The sequence below is a fragment of the Pristis pectinata genome, chromosome 10 (assembly GCF_009764475.1).
Source record: "Pristis pectinata isolate sPriPec2 chromosome 10, sPriPec2.1.pri, whole genome shotgun sequence".
Classification (NCBI taxonomy): domain Eukaryota; kingdom Metazoa; phylum Chordata; class Chondrichthyes; order Rhinopristiformes; family Pristidae; genus Pristis; species Pristis pectinata.
In genome coordinates, this window is record NC_067414.1 from 98028052 (window position 1) to 98048400 (window position 20349).

General features: G+C 43.4%; 1 protein-coding gene across 1 annotated transcript in view; it reads right to left on the reverse strand.

The window, feature by feature from the left end:
* Positions 1–20349, reverse strand: part of LOC127575526 (dynein axonemal heavy chain 8-like) — a 443415-nt gene that overhangs the window by 51630 nt on the left and 371436 nt on the right. The window contains 6 exon segments of the mRNA XM_052025459.1: positions 1870–2041; positions 7690–7817; positions 9924–10061; positions 16074–16133; positions 16136–16195; positions 16198–16293. Of these exon segments, the coding sequence (XP_051881419.1) occupies positions 1870–2041; positions 7690–7817; positions 9924–10061; positions 16074–16133; positions 16136–16195; positions 16198–16293 (654 nt within the window).

The following is a 20349-nucleotide window of genomic DNA, read 5'->3' on the forward strand; positions in this document are numbered from 1 at the left end:
CTACCACTGACATGAGTCTTACTGGTCTATAGTTTCCAGGATTATCCCTATTTCCCTTCTTGAACAAAGGAACAATATTAGCTACTCGCTAGTCCTCCGGGACCTTGCCTGTAGCTAAAGAGAACATAAAGATCTTCATCAAGGCCCCAGCAATAACAACTCTTGCCTCTCTCAATAACTTGGGGTATATGCCATCAGGCCCTGGGGACATCCATTTTAACCTTCTTCAAGAGACCCAACACTGCCTTCTTTAATCTCAAAATACCCTAGCATATTAACATTCCCCATACTGATCTCACCATTCTCCATGTCCTTCTCCTTGGTGAATACTAAAGCAAAGTACTCATTTAGGACCTCGCCCACTTCCTCTGTCTCCAAGCACATATTCCCTCCTTTATCCTTGAGTGGTCCTACCCTCTTCCTAGTTATCCTCTTGCTCTTGATGTATGTATAGAATGCCTTGGGATTCTCTTTAACCTACTTGCCAAGGACTTTTCATGGCCCCTCCTGGCTCTCCTAATTCCCTTCTCAAGTTCTTTTCTGGCTTCTTTATATTCCTCAAGCACCCTGTTCAATTTTAGCTTCCTAAACCTTACATATGCTTCCTTTTTCTTCTTGACTAAATTCACAGCCTCTCTCATCATCCAACGTTCCCTTACCTTTCCATCCTTGTCCTTCCTTCTTACTGGAACATACCTGTCCTGTACTCTCTGCAATTGGTCTTTAAGCAACCTCCACATGTCAGATGGGGATTTGCCCAAAAATAGCTGTTTCTAATGAAATCTCCCTAGTTCCTGCCTAATACTCCTGTAATTTGCCCTCTCCCAATTTAATACTTTCCTACAAGATCCATACTTATCCTTATTCCTATATATCTTAAAACTTAAGGAATTAAAATCACTGTTTCCTAAATGTTCTCCCACTGAAAGGTAAGTCACCTGGCCAGGCTCAGTTCCCAGTACAAGGTCCAGTATGGCCTCTCCTCTAGTTGGACTATCCACATACTGTTTTAAGAAACTCTCTTGGATGCACCTAACAAATTGTACCCCATCTAATCCTCTTACACTAAGGAGGTCCCAGTCTATATTGGGGAAGTTGAAGTCACCCACCTCAACAAACCTGTTGTTTTTGCACTTTTCCCTAATCTGCTTGCATATCTCTGTTCCTCAATGTCCTGGTGACTATTGGGAGGGTCTTTAGTATAATCCCCTCAGAGTGATTTGCACCTTTCTTATTTTTGAGTTCTACCCATAAAGACTCGGCGGATGAGCCCTCCATTATGTCCCCTCCGAGTGCAGCTGTGATATTGTCCCTGACTAGTAGTGCAATTCCTCCCCCTCTTTTACCTCCCTCCCTATCTCTTCTAGAACACTGAAACCCTGGAACATTAAGCAGCCAGTCTTGTCCCTCTTTCAGCCAAGTACAATACAAGGCCCATTGAAAATCATGTGTTTTACCCATAACAAAGGGACACCGAGACACTGGAACCACACAAATATAGGCATCGTATTCCAAATCCTGGGTCTTTAGTACCTTTTGTATAATTTAGAAAATGGAATCTGTAAGATATTATGACACTTCAAGGAATTTAATATCTGTAAGAGATTATGAAATATTGAGCAATCAAAAAAAGAAACCAAAAAATGGTACTTTATACAGGAAAAATTGAAATTTCTGCTTTGCCTCAAAAGAAATCGAACATTTCTGATAAAAACAAGCACTACTTGGGTAACAGTGAAATGACAGCTATAAATGAAGGAATAAGTAAGTACACACTCTGAGTTTTTAATATAATGGAAATTAATAACGTGGAGATATACAAATGACTATCGAGGAAAGTTAACAAGTACAAAGTCTGAGCAATCTCACCGTAGGCTGATCCACTAGAAAGGTTATAAGGTTTATACCATCTGTATATGGGATCTTCTTTTTCTGGAGCTCTGTTTCCCAGATGACTTTAATCAATATATCTCTGAAAGTTTGATTGAAGGGACCACTATATGAAAGAAATCCAGTAGCCAACAGCACATCACCCACTAGCCTAGATACAAGAGGTGAAAAGAAGTAAACAGTGAAGAACCAAGTTCAGAGGATAACAGCATGAGACAACAGAGAAGTCTCAAATAATCTCTGTCAAACACAATGCATATTTCCAGATTAACCATGGTATTAGTTGATAAATTAAAAATGAGTTTTGGTGTTATTGCAATTCATTTAGTTACCAGAAGGAGATACGGCAATAGCAGGAATAACATGGTTTTACAATAGAACTTCATTGGGAGCACCATGTTAAAGACAGAGCTGAGAAAGCCAGCAAAAAATTCAACAAGTTTAGATGCATCCAGATGAAGGGTCTTGATCCAAAACATTGACTGTCCATTTCCCCTCACAAATGCTGCCTGACCCACTGAGTTCCTCCTGCAGTTTGTTTTTTGCTCCACATTCCAGCATCTGCAGTCTCTTGTGTCTCCAGCAACAAATTAATAAGACGAAAGCCGTGCAATCCTATCAGTTGTAATTGATGGTGGACAAGTCAAAAAATAATGGGAAAAAGAAGCTCCATGAACATCCACACCCTCAGTGAAGGCAGAGGCCAGGATACGATTACAAAAGACAAGGCTGAAGCATTTGCAACCATTTTCATCCAGAAGTGGGGGGTGGGTTCATTTTGGCTTCCTCCTGAGGTTCCCACTGTGACAGAAACCAATTTTCAGTCAGCTAGATTTATTTTATGAAACGGTGTCTAGCCATGGATCCGGACAATATTCCAGTCATACTGCTGCAGACTTGAGCTCCAGATCCAGCCGCACTTATTCCAGTACAGTTACACTAACTACATTTGCTTGGCAATGTGGAAAACTATCTGAGTTGGTTCCATTTACAAAAATCAGGACAAATTTAATCAAAAAAGACTGCTCCATCAGTTTACTTCAGTAATGTCATGGAGGTATTGTGGACAGTGCTAACAAGCAGCATATACTAACTAAAAATATGCTGACTCAGGATCACTCAGTCTAGATCTTAACAGAGCCTTGGTGCAGCTATATATGATAGAGCTGAATTACAAAGGTAAAATGAGAGTGGCCTCAAGGCACCATTTGAAGGAACCCAAGTGAAATTGAAATTAATGAAGAAGGGAAGAACTTGAGTCATACCTGATGAAGAGAGTGAGGAATGCCTATGATAGTGCAATGGTCAAGTTACTGGATAAGAAATACAGAAGGTTGGATAAAGGTATGAGTTCAAGTCCATCAACAGTAGCAGATTTGTATTCCATCAGAATATGTAAACTCATAGCTCAGTGTATCCTTCACTCAACCACTGCACTGCAGTCACTGGTTCAGTCAGGAGTGCAAAAACGTATGCCAAGATCTGCCAAAGCTAGAGCACAGTGCTGAACAGAGTAAAAATAAAGTGGGACAAACAGAGCTCAGCAATCTCACAACTAATTGATCAGCTCACAACACGATGATGCTGGAGGAACTCAGTAGGACATTAGCTCACAGCTCTGCAGTCTAGTCATGAATGGTGAGAGACAATTAAACAGCTGGCAGAAAGAGGAGTCTTCAAAAACATTCCCATCCTTAATAATGGTGAAGCCCATGACGTGAATGGTAAAAGACAAGACTGAAGCATTGGCAACCACAAGCAGCCAGAAATGCTGAGTGTGGATTCAAGTTGGTTTCTCCCCAAAATCTTCACTGTCACAGAAAGCAGTGTTTAATCTATTTGATTAATTTAACGTGGTCAAAGAATGGTTGAAACGACTAAATACGGCAAAGGATATGGGACAAGAGAATAAGCCAAATTGTGAAGACTTGCACTTCAGAACTAGCACCACCACTAGCCAAGCTACAATAGTTACAAAACTAACCTGCACATAAAACTGTGGACAATTGCCCAGGTAAATCCTGGGCACATAAAGGAGCACACATCTAATCTGGCTAATTACCATCCAATCAGTTTTCTCTCAATCATTAATAAAGTGATGGAAGGTATTGTCAACAACACAATCAAATGGCAGTCACAAATAACCTGCTCACCAATGGACAGTTTAGGTTTAGCCATGGCCCCTGATCTTAATACAGCCTTTATCCACACTTGAATCAAAAAGCTGAATTCTGGAGGTGAGATGAGAGTTACAGCCATTGATATGAGTGAATGTTGTATTAAGGACCCCTGGAAAATTGAAGTCGCTGTGCATCAAAGGGAAAACACTCCAGTAGTTGGAGTTATAATCTAACACCAAGGATATCTGAGTTGATTATGATGCCGATTTAAGCTAATCCCATCTGCCTGCACATGGTCTATATCCCTGTTCACGTGCCTGTCTAAGTACCTCTTAAACATTGATATCATATCAGTTTTCACCACCACCCCTGGCAGCGCGCTCCAGGTAGCTACCATTCTCTGTGCAAAAAACTTGCCCTGCAAATTTCCTTTCAACTTTCCCCCTCACAACTTAAAGTTATGCCCTCTATTATTTGACATTTCCAGCCTCTGAAAACGATTCTGACTACCTACCCTACCTATGTTTCTCATAATTTTATGTACTTCTATCAGATCACCCCTTAGCTTCAGAGAAAACAATCCAAGTTTGTCCAACCTCTCCATATAGCTGATACTCTCCAATCCAGGCATCATACTGGTGTACCTGTTCTGCACCCTCTCCAAAGCCTCCACATCCTTTCTCTGATGCGGCAACTAAAAATGCACACAATACTTCAAATGTGAAAATGTGACCTCACCAAAGTTTTATACAGCTGCAACATGATTTGCCAACTTTTATACTCAATCGATGAAGGCAAGTATGCCATGTGCCTTCTTTACCACCCTACCTACTTGTTTTGCCGCTTTCAGAGAGCTATGGACTTGTACCCTAAGGTCTCTCTGTACATCAATTCGCCCATTTATTGCCTAATAACATACTTTTTCTCACATGCCCGTCAATTCTGCCCTGATTCTCCTACCATCTACCTACATTAGGGTAATTTACTGTAGCCAATTAACCAAGCAACTAGCACATCATTGTAAATGTGGGATAAAATCAGAGCACCAGAAACCCCACATCGTCACAGGGAGAATGTGCAAAATCCCCACCCTAACCCAGTTGCTGGTGCTGTGAATGGCTGTACAACTTGCAGTGCTATTGTGCCGTCTGGTTGCTGGAAGGTCAAGTCAATCCAGCCTTGTAACATAACTGCAGGAGTTCCTCGGGGTGAATCTTTGGTGCAACCATCTTTGGCTACTTAATCAATGACTTTCCTTCGATTATAAGGTCAGAAGTGGGGCTGTTTGCTGATGGTTACACAATGTTCAATTCCCTTTGCAACTCTTCAGCAAATAAAGCAGCCTGTGCATGCATGCAGCAAGACCTACACAACATTCAGGCATGGGCTGGTAAGCGGCAAGTAACATCCGTACCACAAAAGTGGCAGGTAATGGCCATCTCCAGTAGGAGAGAGCCAAACTGTCTACACATGACATTCAATTATTGTGGGGTCCCACAGTATAAACACTTAGGTCATGGGGTGAAGGGTGGTGGTCACTGTTGGCCGGAAAATCAACAAGACCAGCCACATAAACACTGTGGCTTTGGGAACAGAACTCCTTAAATAAGGAATCAATGCAAGGCTGCATGCATCTCTGACACCTCAGAATGGCCATAGGTTTACTGATTGTTCAAGAGTAGAATTCTATTACTGTTGACCCTCACAGCCAGTTTTAGAATATTAGGTTATTTGTGTACCGATCCTACATAGCATTATGGAGAATGTCTTCAATGTGCAGACAAGAATTTGTTTCCACTAGGACCGAGCAGTAGTCACTCCCATCAATGCTATAATGAATAAATGCATCTGCAACACATAGCTTGGTGAAACAAGGCAAAGTTGGATCAGCCCTGGTATCCATTCTCACATCACCTGCTACACACCCACTTATAACAGGTGTATCTTTAAACTTTATTTCGACAGCACGGTAACAGGTCCTTCCAGCCCAACGAGCCCGCACTGCCCATTTAAACCCATGTTAACCTACCCATACATCTTTGGAAAGTGGGAGGAAACTGGAGCACCTGGAGGAAACCCACTCGGACACGGGGAGAACATACAAACTCCTTACAGACAGTGGCAGGAATTGAACCCCGATCGCTGGTGCTGTAATAGCATTGTGCTAACTGCTATGCTAATTAAACCTCCTAGGTCAGCAGTGGTGTACCATACCACTCTTGGTGATGAATAGTAAAACCCCTTCCCACCTGAGTGTATTATGTGCTCTTGCTACCATAGTTTTCTTCCAAGTGATGTTCAAGTGGAGGATTAATGATTCATCTACTGTGGGAGGATGGTGGGTGTAACCAGCATGAGGTTTCCTAAACCACATTTGGTCTGCTGCCAGGAAAATTGCTTGAGATCTGGAGCCAATGTTTAGGATATTTATGACTACTCCCTCCTTACTGCATACCACTGTACTGTCACCTCTGGTGGGACTGTCCTGAATGTGGAACATACCCAAGGAATGCGATGGAGGAGTCTCGGACATTGGCTGAGTGTAACTTTGTTGGACTTGCTTGACTAGCTGATAGAACTGCTCTTCCAATTTAGACTCTCAGGAGGATTGTAATTCCAGATCATCTGCGCTGTTGGTCCTTTTTCTGAGCCTAAGCCGATGCTAACAGTTTTATTTGTTTTTAACACTGTATTTTGATTTTGCTTTTGATACCACTGAGTTGCTGGGGAGGGCAGTTAAGAAGATATTGGAACATGTCAGGAGGAATTCAAATGGAAGATTGGGTAAGTATTTCCTTTCCTTGAGAATACTGGTGTTTCTGCGTCTTCTAATAGGTCCTAAACAGTAATAAGCAGCTTCATCTCAGTCATATGGTTACACAAGAGTCTCTAATAGGTCCTAAACAGTAATAAGCAGCTTCATCTCAGTCATATGGTTACACAAGAGTCTGCAGATGCTGGAATCTATCGTGATGCGAAACGTTGACTATCCCTTTGCCTTCATAGATCTTGCTCAACCTGTTGAGTCCCCCTAGCAGTTTGTTTTTTGCTCATCTCTTCATAGTTCTACAGCTATCTGATGGCCAGCTATATATTCGATAGTAGTTTAAAACAGTTCAGGATTTTTATGGCCATTGTACTGAGAGCAGATTTTTATTCCAGTTATATTTTATGAACATTTTAAGCTCTCCAGGTGCTGGACTCACAGATTTATTACTCCAGGCCTCTGGATTACTAGTACAGTAACATAGCTGTTACTCTATTATTCCCTTAACACGTCATAACAACTCGTTGCTAGTTCCTGCTTCTAGTTCCTGCTGATTCTTCAGTTCATTATTTTTTACACTTCAATACATGCTAACAAATTATGGGTCTCTTCTGATTTTAGATTTGTTGCCATTAGGATTACAGGTGACTCTTATGTTAGCAGGGATGAATGTGATTTTTGTTAAAATGGTGTTGAGTTCCTATAGCATTTTTGGACCTTGATTTTACTATATTCATGGAGTCCCACAGGACTTCTGATAAATGAATGTTGTTAAAATGGCACAGGCAGGGAGTGCTTTGTGAAAGCAGTGGTAAGCACTCTACTTCAATGTTAATCTGTTCCTTTTGGGTGAGGTGGGTTTAAATCAGGGTCTGAAACTACAGTGGCTAATAACCAGCGGTGAGTTCTTGCCTATTGATTTGTGCTTTAAACTCCTTGCACTGGTCTGTCCATCTGATCCTTTCTCCACTCAAACCGTCTATCAGAGCCGAAGCAGCTTCCATCTTTCTTCTACATGTTTCCGCATCTTCTAATAGATCCTAAATAGTAAGAAGTAACTTCTTTTCAGTCACAGTTCTGCAGCTGTCTGCTATATAGTACAATATCTAGACTATGAGGTTACACAACTTTTCACCAAAGCAAATAATTGGCAGAATCCCCTTAGCTACTGAAAATGTTATTAATTAATTGGTTTATTATTGTCACATGTAATGAGATACAGTGATAGGCTTTTGTTTGCATGCAATCCAGACAAATCATTCCATACACAAGTACACTGAGGTAGTATAAAAAGGAAAAAAAAATTATTCTTTGGGTTGGTAATTTTTATATGTGATTGACAAATGGGGGTATAATATTTATTAAGACTAATGGACTAATGTACAGCAAATCATTCACGCCTGCTGTTGTTTATTACTGACGAATGTATAACTGATCCAATAATTAAGTTTCATAGATGAGGCTAAAATGGTTAGCAATGGAGAAGGGCATTGGGATCAGTGTGTGATAAATTCTCATTTGTTTGACCCTGTGCAAGATGATCATGAAATTCATGTAGCAACCCTATTAACATGATTTCAGTGACCACCAAGTGCTAACTATGCTACTTTAACCCTACTGCAAACTAAGTAGCTAAAACAACCACAAGCTGATCATTGTTGATTAAAACCATGTCTGCATCTTTTAAATGGGATATATCTGAGGTGGAAGTCATTCTAGAAGTCTTGGTAACTCGCCGAACATAGATGAGAATGGGCACTCTGATTTTTCTGACTTGACTCAAAGACCTTAATGGACAAAATAGAGGGTTATCTGTTCCCTTTCCCCCTTTTTCTTTTTTCCCCTCCTCCTGATCCAACGAGCCCCCATCAGCCTATCTTTCCCCTTCCCCACCCTCTCCACCTGCCCATCACCCCCACCCTCTCCACCTGCCCATCACCCACACACTCCTCCCACCGGTTCCCCTCCCCACCTCCCTCCCTGTATTCCATGCTCCACCTTCCTCTCCTATCAGATTCCATCATCTTCAGCCCTTTATCACTTCCACCTACCACCTCCCAGCTTCTGACATCATTCCCGCTCTTCCTCGCCCTCATCTGCCTATCACCCCCCTCACCTGAATCCACCGATCACCTGCCAAATCTTGCTCCAACTCTTCCCTTCACCTCTTTATACTGGCTATCTCCCCTTTATCTTTCAGTCCAGATGAAGGGTTTCAACCCAAAACGTCGACTGTCCATTTCCCACCATAGATGCTGCCTGATCCACTGAGTTCCTTCAGTGTTCCAGATTCCTGCATCTGAAGTCTCTTGTGTCTCCACTTTATTCTTCCTTTCTGGTTTCTGACCATTAACCATTCCTCACATAATGCCATAAATGCACCTTATGGCCTACCATGTGTGCCAACTGCATATGTGAATTGATGTTACAGGAAGGGCAGTAACCATGTCTTGCATGATGATTGATATCATCACATACTCTATGTATTCTGATAATTAAACTTTAAGACTTTATTTAAACAGCACGGTAACAGGCCCTTCTGGCCTAACAATCCCGTGCCGCCCAATTACACCCATGTTAACCTCCTAACCTATACATCTTTGAAGCGTGGGAGTAAACTGGAGCACCCAGAGGAAACCCATGCAGTCACGGGGAGAACGTACAAACTCCTTACAGACAGCGGCGATATGTAATATCAGAATGAACCTTTCAATATGTGCATGATGATTATGTCATGATTGCTTTTCTGCAAACATTCAGTGCAGCGGTGTTAAAATAACTTGTGATAAACAAATAAATGTCTTGACCTGAGTGTCGACAGATATTCAGTCTTGAAGGTATCACAGCCAAATTTGACTGAAAGATCTTGAATGTTAAGTACAAACAGACTTTTTGATAACAGGCATTTAAAAAAAGGTTACCTGAATCATAAACACCCCAAACGTATCTAAAGAAATCTCTCAATCATTATGATTCAGAAATTAATTATCAAGGATATAAAAAGATATTCAGCAGGTCAGGTGGCATTTATGGAAAATAAAACAGATGCTACCTGACTTGCTGAATGTTTCTTGCATTTTAAGATTTCCTGCTTAAAAAAAACATATTTATTAATTAGCTAGATGTCATCTAAGATTCTGACTCACCATTTTCTCTTTCATGGCAGCATCAAACTTGGCCTGCACCTTGTCGAGCTCAGCTTGTTTCTCATCTAGCTGGGCCTGGGCAATCCCTAACTGCTTCATGGCCCCTTGGAGACGGTTTTCCTGTACTGCCAAATTAGCCTAAAATAAAAAAAGCCAACCATTTCTGGAGGCAAGTACCATAGAACCATACAGCACAAAACAGGCCCTTCGGTCAACCATGTTGTGCCGTTCATCAAACCACCCTCACACTATCTAACCCTTTCCTCCCGCATATCCCTCTATCTCACATTCCTCCATGTGCCTATCCAACAAACTCTTGAACCTGTCCAATGTATCTGCCTCCACCACCACCCCAGGCAGTGCATTCCATGCACCAACCACTCTCTGGGTGAAAAACCTCCCCCTGACATCTCCCTTGAACCTCCCACCCATAAACTTAAAGCCATGCCCTCTCGTCTTGAGCATTGGTGCCCTGGGAAGGAGGCGCTGACTGTCTACTCTATCTATTCCTCTCAATATTTTATATACCTCTATCATGTCTCCTCTCATCCTCCTCCTTTCCAGTGAATAAAGCCCTAGCACCTTAAACCTCTCCTCATATTCCATACGCTCTAATCCAGGCAGCATCCTGGTAAATCTCCTCTGTACCCTCTCCAACACCTCCACATCCATCCTATAATGCGGCGACCAGAACTGAACACAGTACTCTAAGTGTGGTCTAACTAGAGTTTTGTAAAGCTGCATCATCACTTTGCGGCTCTTAAACTCAATCCCGCGATTTATGAAAGCCAACATCCCACTGGCCTTCTTAACTGCTCTTTCCAACTTGTGAGGCAACTTGCAATGAACTGTGAATATGAACCCCCAGATCCCTCTGCTCCTCCACACTGCCAGGTACCTTGCCATTTACCCAGTACTCTGCCCTGGAGTTTGTCCTTCCAAAGTGTACCACCTCACACTTCTCCGGATTGAATTCCATCTGCCACTTGTCAGCCCAGCTCTGAATCCCATCAATATCCTTCTGTAAGCTCCGACAGCCCTCCACACTATCCACAACACTGCCTATCTTAGTGTCGTCCGCAAACTTACTAACCCAGCCCTCCACCCCCTCATCTAAGTCATCTATAAATATCACAAAAAGTAGAGGTCCCAGAACCGATCCCTGCAGGACACCACTTGTCACTGCCTTCCAATCCGAGGGCACTCCTTCCACCACAACCCTCTGCTTTCTACATGCAAGCCAATTCCTAATCCACACAGCCAAGCTTCCTTGGATCCCTTGGCCTCTGACCTTCTGAAGAAGCCTACCATGAGGAACCTTATCAAACGCCTTACTAAAATCCATGTAAACGACATCCACCGCACTGCCCTCATCAATCTTCCTGGTCACCTCCTCAAAGAACTCTATCAGGCTTGTGAGGCAAGATCTTCCCTTCACAAAGCCATGCTGGCTGTCCCTAATCAGTCCATGATTCTCTAGGTGTTCATAAATCCAATCCCTTAGAATCCTTTCTAACAGCTTACTCACCACAGACATGAGACTCACCGGTCTATAATTCCCTGGCCTATCCCTATTACCTTTTTTGAACAAGGGGACAACATTCACAACCCTCCAATCCTCCGGCACCATCCCCGTGGACAACGAGGACTCAAAGATCCTTACCAGCAGTTCAACAATCTCCTCCCTAGCCTCTTGAAGCAGCCTGGGGAACATCCCGTCAGGCCCCGGAGATTTATCTGTCTTGATATTATTTAACAACTTCAATACATCCTCTCTCTTGATATCTACAACCTCGAGAACATCACCCCTACCAACACTCCCTTCCGCGTCATCAAGACCCCTCTCCCTGGTGAATACCGAAGAGAAGTACTCATTGAGAACTTCTCCCACTTCCGCCACCTCCAGGCAAATTCTCCCACCTTTGTCCTTAATCGGACCTACCTTCACCCTAGCCATCCTCCTACCCTTCACGTACTTGGAAAAGGCCTTGGGATTTTCCTTAACCCTACTAGCCAAAGCCTTTTCATGTCCCCTTCTAGCTCTCCTCAGCCCTTTCTTAAGTTCCTTCCTCGCTACCCTATATTCCTCACGGGCCCTGTCTGAACCTTGCTGCTTATGCATTATGTATGCTACCTTCTTCTCCCTAACAAGTCGTTCCACCTCTCTCGTCACTCACGGTTCCTTCACACTGCCATTCCTTCTCTGCCTCACTGGGACATATTTATCCCTAACATCCTGCATAAGATCCCTGAACATCGACCACATCTCCATGGTACATTTTCCTTCAAAAAGGACATCCCAATTTACACTCCCAAGTTCTCTCCTTATAGCCTCATAGTTTGCCCTTCCCCAATTGAAAATCGTCTTGTCCTCTCTGCACCTGTCCCTGTCCATGACAATTTTAATGGTTATGGAGCAATGGTCACTGTCCCCCAAATGCTCACCCACTAATAGATCCTTCACCTGTCCCGGTTCATTTCCTAAAACTAGATCCAACATGGCATTCCCTCTAGTCAGCCTGTCAACATACTGCGTCAGGAATCCCTCCTGGACACATTTAACAAATTCCGTCCCATCTAAACCTTTGGCACTAAGCAGGTTCCAGTCTATATTTGGGAAGTTGAAGTCTCCCATTATAACAACACCTCCTCAAAGAACTCTATCAGGCTTGTGAGGCAAGATCTTCCCTTCACAAAGCCATGCTGGCTGTCCCTAATCAGTCCATTATTCTCCAGGTGTTCATAGATCCTATCCCTTAGAATCCTTTCTAACAGCTTACCCACCACAGACATAAGGCTCACCGTCTGTAATTCCTGGACTATCCCTACTACCTTTTTTGAACAAGGGGACAACATTCGCCACCCTCCAATCCTCTGGCACCATCCCCATGGACAATGAGGACTCAAAGATCCTTACCAGCGGTTCAACAATCTCCTCCCTCGCCTCTCGAAGCAGCCTGGGAAAAATCCCGTCAGGCCCTGGAGATTTATCTGTCTTGATATTATTTAACAACTTGAACACATCCTCTCTCTTGATATCTACAACCTCGAGAACATTACCCTTACCAGCACTCCCTTCCGCGTCATCAAGACCCCTCTCCTTGGTGAATACCGAAGAGAAGTATTCATTGAGAACTTCTCCCACTTCCGCCGCCTCCAGGCACATTCTCCCACCTTTGTCTTTAATCGGACCTACCTTTACCCTAGCCATCCTCCTACCCTTCACATAAGTGAAAAAGGCCTTGGGATTTTCCTTAACCTTACTAGCCAATGCCTTTTCATGTCCCCTTCTAGCTCTCCTCAGCCCTTTAAGATCCTTCCTCGCTACTCTATATTCCTCATGGGCCCTGTCTGAACCTTGCTGCTTATGCATTATGTATGCTACCTTCTTCTCCCTAACTAGTTGTTCAACCACTCTCGTCACTCACGGCTCCTTCACACTGCCATTCCTGCTCTGCCTCACCAGGACATATTTATCCCTAACATCCTGCATAAGATCCCTGAACATCGACCACATCTCCATGGTACATTTCCCTTCAAAAAGGACATCCCAATTTACACTCCCAAGTTCTCTCCTTATAGCCTCATAGTTTGCCCTTCCCCAATTAAATATCTTCTTGTCCTCTCTGCACCTGTCCCTGTCCATGACAATTTTAAAGGTTATGGAGCAATGGTCACTGTCCCCTAGATGCTCACCCACCAATAGATCCTTCACCTGGCCCGGTTCATTTCCTAAAACTAGACCTAGCATGGCATTCCCTCTCGTCGGCCTGTCGACATACTGCGTCGGGAATCCCTCCTGGACACATTTAACAAATTCCGTCCCATCTAAACCTTTGGCACTAAGCAGGTTCCAGTCTATATTTGGGAAGTTGAAGTCTCCCATTATAACAACCCTGTTATTTTTGCTTCTCTCCAAACACTGCCTGCCAATCTGCTCCTCTATATCTCTACTGCTACCAGGGGGCCTATAGAATACTCCTAGTAGAGTAACTGCTCCTTTCTTGTTCCTTACTTCCACCCATACGGACTCTAGAGATGATCCTTTTACAACATCCATCCTTTCCGCAGCTGTAACAGGGTCCCTGACCAGTATCGCCACCCCTCCTCCTCTTCTCCCCCCTTCCCTATCCCTCTTAAAACACCGAAAACCAGGAATATTCAATATCCACTCCTGCCCTGATGTCAGCCATGTCTCAGTAATAGCCACAATATCATAGTCCCCCATACTTATCCAAGCCCTCAGTTCATCTCCTTTATTCCTGACACTTCTTGCATTTAAGTAAACACACTTCAGTCCATCTACCTTACTACTTTTATAGCCTGTATTCTGCTTCTCCTTCCCCAAAGCCTCTCTACCTGTTTGATCTAACTTTTCCCCATCCCCTTCTTCCTCTGACCTACTCCTCCGGTTCCCTTCCCCCTCACAAACTAGTTTAAACCCTCCCGAACCACCCTAGCAAACCTAGCCGCAAGGATATTGGCCCCCTTCTGGTTCGGGTGTAACCTGTCCTCTCTGTACAGGTCCCACCTTCCCGAGAAGAGATCCCAATGATCCAGAAATCTAAAATCCTCCCTCCTGCACCAACTTCTCAGCCACGCATTTATCTGCCACCTCCTCCTGTTCCTGCCTTCACTATCACATGGCACCGGCAGCAATCCCGAGATTGCTACCCTTGAGGTCCTGTTCCTCAGTCTTCTGCCTAGCTCCCTGAACTCGCTCTTCAGGACCTCATCCCCCTTCCTACCTATGTCGTTGGTGCCAACATGGACCACAACTTCTGGCTGCTCTCCCTCCCGCTCAAGAATCCTGTGGACCCGATCAGTGACATCCCGGACTCTGGCACCTGGGAGGCAACATACCATCCCATAACGGGTTTCTAATGTAGAAGACCTTTTCTCATTCACATCAGCAACCATTCCAGATGTCCCTTAAACAAATTATCTTCTAAGGGTATTATAGCAATTAGATCATAAAGAAATATTGATAATGTGAGTGGACAAGACTGTGGCAGATGGATTTCAAGATGGGAAAGTGAGGTCATTAAATTCAGTCCTAAGGAAGATAGTTAAGAGTCTTTTTGATGATGATATGGTAGTAACGGAAGTAGAACCTGTCTACCTGTCCTGAACTAAACAGATGGATATTCTGACAAAACACTGAGGTTCAAATCATATCATCTCAGTACCTTAATAATTCAAGATGATTTGTTTAGTAAATCTCATGAGTCTCTGTTTTTGATCAATTGTTAGCATTTCGTCTTCAAACAGATCAAAATACACATTTGAGATTATTACACTTAAGGCAATGGCTATTTTGGATTGGTTATGGAAAATGGCATCAGTTGTCATGGGTTGCATAGCTCATGATTCCCCATTGCCAGTCTGAAACAGGAGCATTTGTGCCTGATCTATATTCTTTGCTGTTCACAAGAGAACCTGGAGTTATACTGCACTGGTTTCAAAAATGAGATGATAATAAAAGGGTTTGCACTTTCACATCAGTGTCGAGCACAGCAGTTTTCATCTTTACTTTTCAGTGTTCAGCATCAAGTTTCTCTGTTCAACTAATCTCTAATCTGCATACTATGACGTGTGGCCCCTTATCAATTTGCAGCCCGCAATGGTATGGGGCCATTGCAGCACTGGAGCTGATTACATGGTGAATGCCAAGTATAAAAGGAGACTGTCATGATTCCTGTCCCCGCATCTCCCCACACTTCCAGTGACAGCCCTTCCTGCTGCTCTACTGTGACTACCATAGGGAGAGTTAACTGCTGACATAATTCCCTGTGATCAGCTCGGTAGCAGCTGTGGACGCAGCAGCTGAGAGCTCTGTGCATAGCTCCTGATGGGAATTGCACTAGTTGCATTTTAGCATACGAAACTGTGCAAAATGTATTGGCACCTTTAATAGATTTTTTTCAATTTCATTATTTTTTGGGGAGATCTGAGTGGGCATTCATGTACCTTTTTAGCATGCCAAAAGAAGATGAAATCTAATTTCTAGGCTTCCATTTTTATTTCATTTAAACTTCTCTAAAAACTTTTTCAAACAGTACAGATTACAGTGGTAAAGATAATTGTTAATTAATCAGTTTATTCAAGTGAAAGTTTTAAAGTGTATTTATCTTCTGATTCAGAATTAACCTTTAGAGGCAGAACCTCTTTGTTGATGGCAAAAAAGGACGCCATAGCCTGAGTCCCAGGACAACAAAACCAGCAACGTTCCCACAGACTTTCTTAGCATTTTCAAATGTATAATCCTCCATAATGAAAATACGGGCTGGAGTAGTTCCACTGTTTCATCATTGATGGTGTCCTTTGGGAACTGCTGCAAGGCCTGCAGAAACCCAGTGCCACTCAACAGCTGGAAAAGGGGTGACAAAAATCTCTTGTCATGAATCAGGTTAAGTCTTCAGTAGAAGATATTGATTAGCATTGCATTATACAATTGCAAAGTCTTAGGAAGACAGACTAGATAAGGTAGATTTAGTAATTTCTATGTTCCTAAATTTTATGTAGGCCTGAAAATAGCACAAGACCTAAACTTTTTTCCAGGAACAGATTCCAAGAAGAGATTTTTGCTTTACCTCTGGCCACAGGTGAGGTTCTGGAGGACTGGAGAGTGGCTTATGTGGTACCATTGTTTAAAAAGGGCAGCAAAAACAAGCTGGGAAAAGACAGGCTGGTGAATCTGATATCAGTGGTGGGTAAGTTGCTGGAGGGGATTCTGAGGGACAGGATCTACCAACACTTAAAGAGACTTTTTGTGTATTGCTCCAGATTCCAGCATATGCAGAATTTTTTGTGTCTCCGTTTTAGAGACAGGGGTCTGATTTGGGACCAGTCAGCATGGCTTGTGCGTGGGAAGACGTGTCTTACAAATCTCTTGGGAGTTTTTTGAAAAAGTAACCAAGCGGGTAGATGAGGGTAGTAGGGCAGTGGATGTTGTCTATATGGACTTTAGCAAGTTCTTCATGGCAGGCTAGTCTGGAAGGTTAGATTGCATGGGAGTGCAGGGGGAGATAGCTGAATGGATTTGTAATTGGCTCAGTGGTATGAAGCAGAGGGGTGATGGTCGAGGGTTTGTTTCTCTCATTGGAGGCCTGTGTCTAGTGGTGTGCCACAGGGGTTGGCGCTCGGACCTTTGTTGTTTGCAACTTATAAAACTTTGAAACTTTATTTATACAGCACGGTAAACAGGCCCTACCGGCCCAACGAACCCGTGCCACCCAATTACACCCATGTTAACTTATTAATCCATACGTTTTTGGAATGTGGGAGGAAACCAGAGCATTTAAACGATTGATGTGAATGTACAAGGCATGGTTAGTAAGTTTGCAGATGATATTAAAATAGGTGGTGTTGTAGAAGTTATGAAAATTACAGGGGAATCTTGATCAGCTGGCTATATGCGCTGAGGATTGGCAAATGGCTTTTAATCCAGATAAATATGAGGTTTTGCATTTTGGGAGATCAATCAGGGGTAGGACTTATACAGTAAAATGGTGGGGGCCCTGGGAAGTGTTATGGAACAGAGGGACCTAGGGGTGCAAGTGGATAGTTCGCTAAAAGCTGCATCACAAGTAGAGAGCGTGGTGAGGAAGGCGTTTGGCATGCTGGCCTTCATCAGTCAGGGCAGTGAGTATAGAAGCTGGGAAGTTATGTTGCAGTTACATAACAGGTTGGTGAGGCTGCACCTGGAGAATTGTGTAGCGTTTTGGTCACCTTGGCAAAGATGTTATGAAATTAGAAAGAGTGCGGAAAAGATTTACCAGGATGTTGCCTGGACTTGGGGGCCTGAGTTAGAAGGAGAGGTTGCGTAGATTAAGACTTTATTCCCTGGAACGTAGGAGATTGAGGAGTGACCTGATAGAGGTATATAAGATCATGATGGGCACTGACAGGGTGAAAGCACATGGTCTTTATCCCAGGGAGGGGGGCTAAAAACAAGAGGACATAGGTTTAAGATCAGAGGCGAGAGACTTAAAAGGATATCAGGGGCAGCTTCTTCATGCAAAGGGTGGTGTGTTTTGTAATGAGCTGCCAGAACTAGTGGTTGAAGCGGGCACATGAGTAACATTTAAAAGCCATCTGGATAACTACATGGAAGGGAGATGTTTAGAGGGCTATGGGGCAAACGCGGGCAGATGGGACTAGCTCACTGGGCAGCACAGTTGGCATGGATGAGTTGGGCCAAAGTTTTCATGCTGTATGACTCTATAACATTATAATGCTAAAATCCCAAATAAATTGGAGGGACTCAAATGATTTGTAATGTGATTGGCCCAAGTGTTATATCTTACAATGCTCTTTGAAAGATGATCATTTTAAATGTTTGCTGATTTTCACAGTAACATGAAATGGGCTCAGTAAATTGATTTCCGTTTTGCACTGAACATTGTATATGCGCCAACTATATTTGTTAAGGTGTTTTCAAAGAATAGGTGTTACTGACTCATCTGTTTGAAAATGAAGTGTAGGGATAAACCTGGTAACTATCGGCAACATAGTCTCTTGCAACAATGAGGAAAAACAATTATGACAAAATTTCTGGTATTTGGAAAAGTATGGGCTAAAGAAGGGATGTCAGCCCAGGTTTCTGAAAGGCAAACTGGAGACTAAGAGACTGCAGACAGTGGAATTTGGAGCAACAATCTGCTGGAGGAACTCAATTGGTTACACAGAATCTGTAGGAGGAAGGAACTGTCAATGACTTGAGTTGAGACCCTGCATCAGAGAGAGGGAGGGATGAGACAGGGGCCAGTGGGTGATTGGTGGAGTGGTGAATGATGACAGGCAGGTGGGGAAGGTGGAGGGCTGGATTGGGAGACAGAGGCAAGTGGGTGAAAGGTGGAAACAGGGAGGCAGATGGAGCCAGGGAGCGTGAAGCTGAAGACAGCTAGGAGGATGATAAGCGGGAACACAAAGGCTACCAGTGTTGGAATCTGATAAGTAAGGAAGGTGATAATGGGAACCATTAGGGAAGAGGTGAAGGGCAGATAAAACTGGGAGGGGATCCAGTGGATGTAATGTGTGGGTAGTAGGGTAGGATGTCCTCTCTAAATCACTCATACTTATCAGGATTAAATCCCACCTGTCTTTGCTCTTCTCAATTTGCTGGATCATCAATATCGTTCTGTAACCTAAGACTACCTTCTTCACTATCAACAACATCACCAATTTTCAAGTCACCTGCAAACTTACTGACACAGCTAGAGAAACAAAGGACTGTAGATGCTGGAATCTAGATAAAAAACACGATGATGCTGGAGGAATTCAGCAGGCCAGGCAGCATCAGTGGAGAAAAGCAGGTGGCCAATGTTTTGGGTCAGGACCCTTCTTCAGGACTGATGATAGGAAAGGGGGAAGCCCAATATATAGGAGGGAAAGGCAGCACAGTGATAGGTGGACAAAAGAGGGGAGGCGGGGTGGGTTAGTAGCTGTGGGGGAGGGGGGGTAGATCTCCCAAGGTGATGAGGTCAGTGATGGTACTGGAGATGATGTCCTGGTGGTCCTTGGTGGGGTCATGGTCCAGGGGTAGGTAGAAGGAAGTGCTACCCTGCCTCCCCTCTTTTGTCCACCTATCACTGCTCTGCTTTTCACTCCTACATGTTGGGCTTCTGCTTTTCCTATCTTCAGTCCTGAAGAAGGGTCCTGACCCGAAATGTTGACCACCTGCTTTTCTCCACGGATGCTGCCTGGTCTGCTGAGTTCCTCCAGCATCATCGTGTTTTTTCATTCTTACTGATCACACCTTCCATATTTACATGCTAATTGTTTAAGTATATGACAAATAGTAAAGTCCCAGCGCAGATCCCTGCGGCACACAGCTCGTCACGTCCTTCCAATCAGAAAAAACAACTCTCCACCATCTCCCTCTATCTCCTATTTCTATGCCAGTTTTGGATCTAATTTGCCAATTTGCCTCGGATCCCATGGGCTCTAACCCTTTGGACCAGTTTCCCATGTCGGATCTCACCAAAGGCTTTAATGAAGTCCATATAAGCAACATCAACCACATTACTGTCATCAATACACTTCGTTAATGCTTCGAAAAATTCATTCAAGTTAGTCAAACAGGATTTATTCCTACTAAAATTATGCTGATAATCTTTGCCTTCTAAATGTAGATTAATCCTACGATCCTCGTCTTTCCAAGTCTTAACAGTCATATGTTACGGACTCAGTGAAAGTCCCTTTAAGATAGAGTGTGTGTGTGTATGTGTGTGTGGGGCGTGCTTACGTCAATAGAAGATAAAGGACGTAATGACGTTGTTGAAGAGGTCAGAAGAAGAAGAAGAGAGAGAGAGAAGGGAGAGAGACACCAGCCTGCTTGTTTTCTCTATCGATGGATGAGAAACAATAACTGTGTTTGCCACTGAAATCCATGTATGGAAGTTGGAAGTAATCCGGTGGAGTT